General features: G+C 41.4%; 1 protein-coding gene across 1 annotated transcript; it reads right to left on the reverse strand.

The window, feature by feature from the left end:
- Window positions 1–1,636: 1,636 nt before the first annotated feature.
- coro2ab (coronin 2Ab) lies at window positions 1,637–9,082 on the reverse strand. The gene is made up of 11 exons (XM_051659127.1): window positions 8,888–9,082; window positions 8,661–8,777; window positions 8,238–8,387; window positions 7,977–8,156; window positions 7,764–7,880; window positions 7,140–7,244; window positions 5,835–5,931; window positions 5,399–5,511; window positions 2,925–3,018; window positions 2,366–2,721; window positions 1,637–2,148 (listed from the first exon to the last, which is right to left on the reverse strand). Exons 1-10 carry the CDS (start codon window positions 9,080–9,082, stop codon window positions 2,426–2,428), a joined length of 1,464 nt encoding a protein of 487 aa, XP_051515087.1. The 3' UTR covers window positions 1,637–2,148; window positions 2,366–2,425.
- Window positions 9,083–9,952: the final 870 nt, after the last annotated feature.

Genomic DNA, 9,952 nt, shown 5'->3' on the forward strand with positions numbered 1-9,952 from the left:
GATCTGGGAATCCCAAAATGTTGAATCAAATTTTCAAAAGGTCTCAATACTGCACCCTCATATAGGTCACCGAGTGTATTAACCCCCCTCACAATACAATCTGACCAACAGAAAGGGGACTTATTAATACATAGTTTAGGGTTCAGCCATATGCTCGAAGCTACGTTTAAATAAATATCAGAATTAAACACTCTGGACACTTTTGTCCATATCGAGTGTAAATGCAAAATAACGGGGTGCGACTTAACTTCTCCGATTAGTTTAATCGAAAGGCTTTGCAGATGCGAGATAGGGGCAAGAGCTTCCTTTTCAATACAAAACCAGGGAGGGGCTCTCTCAGGTGGAAGCAACCAATGAGCCAAATATCTAAGACCGAACGCATAATAATAAAACAAAATCTTGGGTAGGCCTAACCCACCTTTGTCAATCGGCCTATGTAACTTATTGAAATTTAACCTGGGACGCTTACCATTCCAAATAATAGACTTCGCTATGCTATCAAGTTGCTTGAAATAAGAGAGGGGGACATCTACAGGGAGAGACTGTAGCAGGTAGTTGAATTTTGGAATACAATTCATTTTAATAACATTAACATTCCCAATCATCGATAAGTGTAATGAAGCCCACCTGTCCACATCATTCGAAAAACTTTTTATTAAGGGATCAATATTAAATCAGACAAATTTGGAGATTGAAACTTCAGATTTAGACCAATTAACTCTGTATCCTGGGAACTTAGAAAAGGAATTAATAATTCTGTGGAGGCAAGGCATAGATCTAGTTATACGTTTGCATGACCATATTCAATCTCGTTCTCCAGGAGAAACCTGGATGTGTTAAATCACTCGTAAGGAAATCAGCGTTCTATTCTGTTTTGTCACGTTGAGGCATAACTCATAGGGAGATGTACCTTGTTACTGGAAAAGCCGTAGTGTACTACTGTGAACGCAGTTGAGCTTCTATATAATATAATTAATTTAGTAGCTCTAGTTCCTTTCTAACACTGATGTGGGGACTCATTGGGGCGCCCCACAGAACACTGCCATCCAAGATGCCAACATCTGCCACTGTCTTCCCATCCGCAGCAGCTCTGAAATCTCATCTGTGAATCAGTTCAGATGTAATAATTTTAAGAGATTTTAAGTCATTGACCGGATACATTTGAAAACGGTGTTTTCGTTTCCAAAACACTCTCCGTCCACACTGCCGTTTTCAAATGTTTTCCCAAAGTTTTCCAAAAGTTGCTCATCCAGACTGAAACATATGAAAATGCTTAAGTCTCCTTAGTGCGCACTTGAAAAAAAAAAAAAAAAAAAAAAATCGCTGTTGCATGTACGGTCTGAAACGCAATTGTCCACGCGCTCTGTCACTGCACACCAATTCCGAGTAAACCGCCCGTCATCTTTGAAGGAATGCAATGTGAATGATGAACAAAGTAACATTTATCTTTAACAACGCTATGCAAGTGGATATCAAACACAACAGCGCAGCTTCAACATGGGCCACCACCTTGATTGGGTTGAATGAATCACATGACTGCGTCACATGACAACAAATATGTCATCGTTCTCAGATATATCCATTTTCCCAGTCCACATTACAGCGTGAAGACGGCGTTTTCAAGTTCATCCAATTGGGAGAGCGTTTTCACCGTCTCAGTGTGGACGGAAGGACAAAACGTAGAGAAAAAGATGCGTTTTTTTTTTTTTTGTGGACGTGGCCTGAACGAACACATTGCCAGTTTGAATTTGTGGGATGGAGTATAAGATTTGTGTTTCATCAGTGAATGACGACTTACATTTAGGTCTGTTCATTGAAGACTTGTGAAGGAATTAAGTCCACTGTTTTGATATTTTTCTTTTCGGATTATAATGTCATGAGTAAATGATAACAGAATTCTCATTTCTAGATGAACTTTCCCTTTAACTAACAGTTCACTGTATTAATCCACATGAGCCCTACTGCTCATCCGTTCTAATAATCTCTTTTCTGATTGGCTGCAGTGCTCGTCACAGCATCTGTGCTGTGATTGGCTGTCGTCATGTTCTTCAGCTCTCTCTCCAGTTGTTGTATTTTCTCGTCTCGCTGTTGGAGTTTCTCCTGCAGATCTTTAATTTCCTCCTGCTGATGAAACATCACCTGCAGCAGCTGCCGGAATCAAACACACACACGGTCACGACCTCTGACCTCAGAGCAGAGAACACCATTACATTGGCTATGTCCGAAAGCAGTGTGAAACTGCTTCCAAGACACCAAAACATCACGTCTAATGATCTAGAACACATTCAAGTGAGTCTTAGACAGAACCAAACACATATTTCATGATCGTTTCTCTGTAGAATCTTAAGTTGAACATTTAATTTACTTGTCTCAACCGTTCCATCAGACGTCACTTTTGTTATGGTTACAGGATGTGATGCTGAATTCAGATGTGTCGGACACAGTCATTGGATGAGAGATGTTTGAGTCTGACCTCTCTCTCTGGTCCCGCGGGGAGATAAAACACGGCTTTAGTCCAGTTTAGATCTGACCGTGTGTGCGCAGAACTCCAGTCCAGGCTCTGGGTGTCGTCTTCTGTCCAATCGTGCAGGTCCATGATGATGTCAGAGGGGCATTCTGTGTCCTGATTGGTCAGTGTGTTGGTCTGAAGGCTGCTGAGTGTTTCAGTTGTGCAGGGTTCGAGCGGTCGAGCTGCAGGTCTCAGAGACATCAGCACCGGACCTACAGGAGCAGATCAGACAGATCACATATGCACTAGAGGAAGCTCAGATGATTCATTTGAAGGAAAGGATTGAGTAAGATATGTTTTGAGGGTGTTTAGGATCACCCTGCAAAAAAAACATGTGGTCACATGACAGTGTAACTTTTACAAAGCGTTGCATTTTTCCTCTTGTGACACATGCAGAATAAACTCTTTGACTGACCTTTATTGTGTCCCATCAGCCACTCCTGTGCGCTCATGGCCGCTTCATTGGCCGCTGTCAGTGGATAAATATCCTCATGAAAACACCCAGACTGCTGACAGAACAAAAACAAACATCACAACTGTTACACATTTACAAAGAATTAGGGTTCCTCAAATTACTTACATGATGTGCTGATTAATTAATCAAATTAACTGCATACATCAATATTTGCAGCAAAGGGGCACCAAATAAACATAATTCAATATATAATGTCACAAAGTGGCAGTGACGACCAATCACAGGAATGTGATCAAAGGGCTTTTATTAAAAATAAATAAAATTAAAACACAAAACCAACAGACTAGACTGGAGCCAAAACTCTCAAAACAATCTGGCAAGAACATATATACAGAGTTAAAGACATGAGGAACAGGTGACAACAATTAACATCAGGAGGCGTGGCAAGGGGAAACAAGGAGGTGGAGTCAGGGGAGCACATGGCTAACACAGACATAAACAAAGCCATGTGCTAAAGCACAAAACAAACACACACCCAACCAAAACAGACGAAAAAGGGGCAGTCCAGACGGGATCATGACAATATAATGATTAAATAAGCTAATCCTAATTAACTGTATTTAAATCATTAGAAATATATGTGGAGGCAAGGGCGTGGTCGAGCGTTCATCTGGGGAGAGAGGAAGAGGGTTTTACCTGAGATTAATTGCTGGTAATTGCTATTTCTAAACAGTGGAGATGATAGTGGACTTTACACCCCAACACTGACCCCCCTCACCATTCTAAACAGCACTGTGGCATCAGTGGAGTCATTCAGGTTCCTGGGCACTACCATCTCTCAGAACCTGAAATGGGAGACCCACATTGACTCCATTGTGAAAAAGGCCCAGCAGAGGTTGTACTTCCTTCACCAGCTGAGGAAATTCAACCTGAAACATGCGCTGCTGATACAGTTCTACTCAGCATTCATTGAGTCTGTCCTCTGCACTTCAATAACTGTCTGGTTTGGTTCAGCTATGAAATCAGACATCAGAAGACTACAAAGGACAGTTCGGACTGCTGAGAGGATTATTGGCGCTCCCCTACCCACCCTGCTAGAACTGTACACATCCAGAGTGATGAAAATGGCTGGTAAAATCACTCTTGACCCCATTTACCCAGCAAACTTCTTCTTCGAACTGTTGCCCTCTGTCCGGCGCTACAGAGCACTGAGCACCAGAACAGTCAGGCACAGGAACAGTTTTTTCCCTCAGGCCATCCAGGTTTAATATTCTAACAACACTATTGCGCTATTGTATATTTCTCTTTTTTATCTGTTATATCATATTTTTTTATGTCACTATATGTATATATGTTTACATGTATATCTTTCATCTTGGTTCAGCTACACTAACACCAATTAGAACAGCCCGGAACCTGGGAGTGTTGGTAGATGACCAGCTTAATTTCACTGCACACATCTCATCAACCGCCCGGTCTTGCAGGTTTGCGCTTTACAACATCAGGAAAATCAGACCTTTCCTGTCTGAATATGCTACACAGCTCCTGGTCCAAGCTCTGGTCATTTCAAGACTGGACTACTGCAATGTTCTGCTGATTGGCCTTCCAGCTAACACATTTAAGCCACTGCAGATGGTCCAGAATGCAGCAGCGTGTCTGGTCTTCAGTCAGCCAAAAATGGCTCATGTCACCCCACTCTTGATTTAATTCCACTTACTACCTGTAGCTGCCTGCATCATATTCAAGGCTTTGACTCTGGCTTTCAGGACAGCCAATGGAACCGCACCCTCTTCAATTCTGTAGTGCTCACGCCTCGCAGTAAATGTGTTTATATGTAGGTTTATGTGTTGTCTCGCGACATAATAATGCACATTTCCACCTTGTTTTTACACAAGATTAGGGTTATCTTAGCCTAACCCTAACCCTAACGCTAAGCTTCAGCTCCATACTGGAAAGAATGTACATTCATATGGACTCCAGTTGAAACACTGAGCATGCATTTAACTTTAATACAAGAAATCTCTAGGTTTTTCCACACACTGTTGACTCTGTGCACAGTACGCAGATGTTTTTTCTGTCTGCGCGGGATATATTACAGGAGTGCGCTGCTACGTATGCACAAAGCTTAGAAGGAACATTGCCTGTGACCCAAATATATGACACAGTAACAACAACAGTGAAATTAATCTACACTGGTTTTGTTAAACAAGCGCAGGTTAAGCACAAGGAACAACTTTCTAAGTATATATAGCACTTCTGACCAACTGTCCTCCCACACAGAGACTCCACCCACACATAAACACCTCCTACAGAGGATCCACCCACACAGAAGCTCCACCCACATGTAGACTCCTCCTCCCACTGTGTGTTGCGCATGTTTCTGGTGTCACTGGGATTGAAGCTTCACTAATATGACACTGCTATGAAAACAATGTTTATACTGCAGAATGTCTAGATATGTCAGTGCATTTTACCTTCCGTGGCACATAGAAGCTGACAGGTTCCAGCAGATCTCTGACGGCCAGCAGCCTGTAGAATCTGAACACCTCACACACACTGAAGTTCAGTCCACGCTTGGGCATTACACCTAAACACACCACACAAACATCACACTCTATGGAGTACAGGTGTTTCTAAACTTGTGAGGGTTTAGAAGTTTTTGAAAATGTCCTCACTAATATAGTGAAATATGAAAACTGACATGCAAGGACATTTGAATCACTCCTCACTTTTTGAAAGGCTCATAAAATCGACTATATCATGTTTTGCTTTAAATCTACTGATATTAACGGGTTTGTTTTAGGGTTAGTGTTGGGGTTAAGCAAATATCTTTACACCCACATTACATTCACGTGTGTGTGTGTGTGTGTGTGTGTGTGTGTGTGTGTGTGTGTGTGTGTGTGTGTGTACCCATTCCTCTCTGAGGGAAAGGAGAGTGATATTCGGCGAGGAAGTGAATGTACGGTTTCACCGCACTGACTTCATAATAACGAATGTTGCCATCACCCTGTAAACCAAATCAGAGACAGACAGATTTTAACACAACTCAATTTACTTTTATTTATTAGCTACATCAAACAGCCCCAGAGATTAAGGCATTCTTATAGAGGCTAATAGAGCAAATACTGAAACCCCAAAGTTCATCCACTGACCTGCAACACTCTAGAATCCATCAGAAAAACCATCACAAACCACCAGTTTGACCCAATATTATACTGGTTATCTCCTCCTGACTCTGTCTTTTAGTCCATTCAGAATAAACTGAAGCTGGAATGTTGCGCAGATACTCGATTAACTGTTCTAGACCCTAGTGAGCTTTCTCCAGAGGCAGCATTTTAAGGCATCATAGGCGCACTCCCGACGAATTTTGTCCAAATCCTAAGGCAGCATCATATGTATCCTTCCATAGGAAGGCAGTTCCAGAATGCACTGTGATGAGGCCATTTACAAGGTTTTGGAACATACCCATAGAGTGTTCTCAATGTCCTGGTGTAAAACTCTGATTATGAAACCCAAAATCATCCAGTTTGTGTCAGAGAGATAATAATGTTTCAGCTGTTCAAACACTTCCTGATCTGTGAACATGAGACGCTATCTAAACTGAATGTGTGTATAGTCAGTATTGTCTACAATTGACTTGTTAAGCACACAAGGTTTGATCAACATGACTTCATCAACTTCTCTAGTTTGGCGACCTAGTCTTTGAGTGGATCTTGTAATCTGCATTTAAGAGTGAGATTGGGTGTCAGTTTCTAATATCTTAAAAAACTTCTTTTCTTTGGCAAAAGGGTGACGACAGCAGATATCCTCCAGCCAAACTGTTTCTGCTTTGAACATCTCCCAAAAAACACATCCTGAATAATGATCTCAAACTACAGTTTTCAATTAGCAGTTGCACTTTTTGGTTTAACATTAGCAAAATACAAATACGTTTGATAATATTACCCCTACCCAGATGATATCAAACCTACCTTTGGTGGTAATCAATATTATGCTACAAATTATGTTGATTGAGCTTAACTTTTAATGAACTCAGAATATTCCTTCAAGCTTATTGTAATATAAATTATTTTAAATAATTTTCAGTCATATTTTGGCCCCTTGGGAGTTTGTTGAGGTGTTTCTCTAGTTAAGAACCACTGCTATAATTGCCAAAAAAATAAAACATTTAGCAAAGTTTTCTGTGACTCATGAACTGTGGATGAAACAATTGACCTTTCCAGCCAGATACAGCATATGTGTGTCAGGGTCATAAAAAGGGAAAATGACCCCTGACCCTCCATCCAAATCCTCCTCTATTAACGGCTCAGACAAATCCTCCTGTAAACACACACACAATATAACACAACCACTGAATATACACACACAACACAGAATGTGAGAGTGTACAGTATCTACACTACATGGTCAAAAGGAAGTATAAACCTGAACATTTAATTTCAAGCCCATCAGCATTAATATGGATTTTCTCCTAGATGTTAAACATGTTTTTGGTGATTTGCTCTCATTCACACACAAGAATGTCAGTGAGGTCAGAGGTCAGACACACATGCTGGGTGATGATGGGCGTCTGATAAATCTCAAAGCTGTTCAGATCTGGACTTCTGCAGGTCATTCAAGTTCTTCCACAGCAGACTAAATTATTTCTGTATGAATCTCAGTGTGCACAGGATCTTTGATTTCACTCACCTGATAGTAATGTACTGTATGTCTCTGAATTAACCAAACCTGATCATTTAAATTAAGTGTCAACATACTTCTGGCCATGTAGTGTGTGTGTGTGTGTGTGTGTGTGTGTGTGTGTGTGTGTGTGTGTGTGTGTGTGTGTGTGTGTGTTACCAGGTCCCACAGAGCAAACTGTCTCTTGTTCCAGGATGAGTTTCCTGTGGTCAACATCATGTTGAGATTCCACAGGAACACAATCTTACATGCTTTATGAGATGAGTGGCCAAACTCCTGAAAACACACAAACACATGATTAAAACATCACTGCTACTGATAGAACAACAGTTCATGTTCATTACAGTACACACACATACACACTCGTGTGACCTGCAGCACTCGTCCGGTGCGCGGCTCGATGACTCTGATCTTCTTGTCTTTGCTGACTGTGGCGAACACACTGCCATCTGCACTGATGCTCAAACACACCACCAGATCAGAGTGTGTGTTTATCTCACACACCGGCATCTCCACAACAACGCCAGCAGTGTCTAAACGCCACACCAACACCTACAACACACACACAAGAATGGCACTGGAAGGCATGTTACAAGGAGGATATGTGTGTGTGTGTGTAACTTTATTTCATACTTTGTAGTCATAGGCAGAGCTTATCAGCAGGTCTTTGGCGGTTGGATGCCACTCAATGATTGATACTCTGCATTTGTGAGCAATCAGATCTTTACTGGGCAACAACAGATTCTCTTTCAGTCCATCGGGAGGAATCTGCCACACTTTCACCTGCACGCATAATCACAGTTACCATGGAGACACAGCACAGGGGGATACAGGAACAGCAGTAGAGGCGGTTGCTATGAACACAACAGTGCCCGCCCACTTCTACAACCATCTTGGTTCCGGAAGTATTTTTCCAGGTTTCATAAAATCCTTCATAAAAGAATTGTGAGCCATGAATCAATCCAATTTCAGAGAAGTGATTAGTAGTTTGTAGAGGATTACTATTTTTAAGTAGCTTACCCAACACACACGAGAACAGTTGCTGTAGAGACTCACCGTACAGTCTTCGGAACAGGACGCAATGCGCTGGTCATTAAATGGGTCCCACTTCACATCCAACACACGAGCACTGTGACCACACACACATGGGTGGAGAGGACTCACACGCCCTGTCTGAAACATACATCATTTCAATAGCACTTTTATATATAATATTGTTCCAAAGCAGCTTTACGGAGATCAGAGCAGAAGGTTGTGTTGTGTCAATGTGGGCATGGTCTTACATGATGAATAGAGATGACAATGAAGGCCCCACCCCCTGTACACTCGGTCACCACGGCGATGTAGCGAGGGTTCACAGCACAGAACTGGTTGTCCTGGACACTGCGTGTGATTTGCAGCCCGTGATAGCACCGCCCCTTAACCGCTGCCTTCCCGATCACATGACGAAATGTCACGCATGAATGCCGCTGCGACATCTGAACACACACACACCAGAATCAACCAGGGATGTGATTCTTCCGGGATAATCCTGAATTCAGTTTTTTTTCCAACCTAAAAATGTGACCTACGTGAATTGTGTAAATCTTAAAAAAAATAAATAAAAGCAACTGGGTGGGGTTAACATTATAACCCTTGTTTGGCTTTTCACCCATTCCAACTTTCCTCGGATGACGTCACTGCTGCTTCTGCATCATGCACATATGAGATGGAGGCTACTGATTTTCACCGTCAGGACTTCATTCAAGTTAGACAGGTTTAATTCATCATGAAAAATAAAAGGCTTGGATATAAAATGGCTTTGAACCATTGCCACAGTTGCTGAAAGGTTAAAAATCGCTATTGTTAGGGGCAATTCCAGTGTCACTGATCTTTGCAGTGAAAACGTAAAATTTAACTTAATATTAAGTAATCATTGCCAGTATATCAAGGAACCATTTGTACAGTATGAATAATCATAGAACCCTGCAGATATAGTCCAGACAGTGAATAATGTTCAGTCTACTCTAGACAAGTTTTTTTCCAGTTTAGAAAATCGGGAAATGAACTTTACGGAAGTGATAAGAGTTTTTTGGAGACCACTCTCTGTACAAACTCTGTGAATTTAAATGCACAATCCAGAAATAATATTAGCCACAGAATGTAGAAGGGTTAGCACTCCTAAGAACATGTAATATTATTGCATTTGTATTCTTTGTTATTTTCACATTAATGTGGAAAACTAGTGTGACAGTTTTACAGTACAGTACATGTTGAGGGAAAATAATCCAAAACGCTTTAAAACCCTGCAGATTTTGACCTCTGAGACATTGGTATGATATCAATCAAAGCAGCATTATGGACTGAAT

Source organism: Myxocyprinus asiaticus, chromosome 28, assembly GCF_019703515.2.
Source record: "Myxocyprinus asiaticus isolate MX2 ecotype Aquarium Trade chromosome 28, UBuf_Myxa_2, whole genome shotgun sequence".
NCBI lineage: Eukaryota > Metazoa > Chordata > Actinopteri > Cypriniformes > Catostomidae > Myxocyprinus > Myxocyprinus asiaticus.

Bases quoted from the DNA above. Each gene is read 5' to 3' on its own strand.
- coro2ab (XM_051659127.1), bottom strand. From the start codon at position 9,082: ATGTCGCAGCGGCATTCATGCGTGACATTTCGTCATGTGATCGGGAAG. The intron at 8,778-8,887 runs GTAAGACCATGC...TGTATGTTTCAG, and splicing joins TTGTCATCTCTATTCATCAT to ACAGGGCGTGTGAGTCCTCT. The intron at 7,881-7,976 runs GTCACACGAGTG...GTGTGTTTTCAG, and splicing joins GCACCGGACGAGTGCTGCAG to GAGTTTGGCCACTCATCTCA.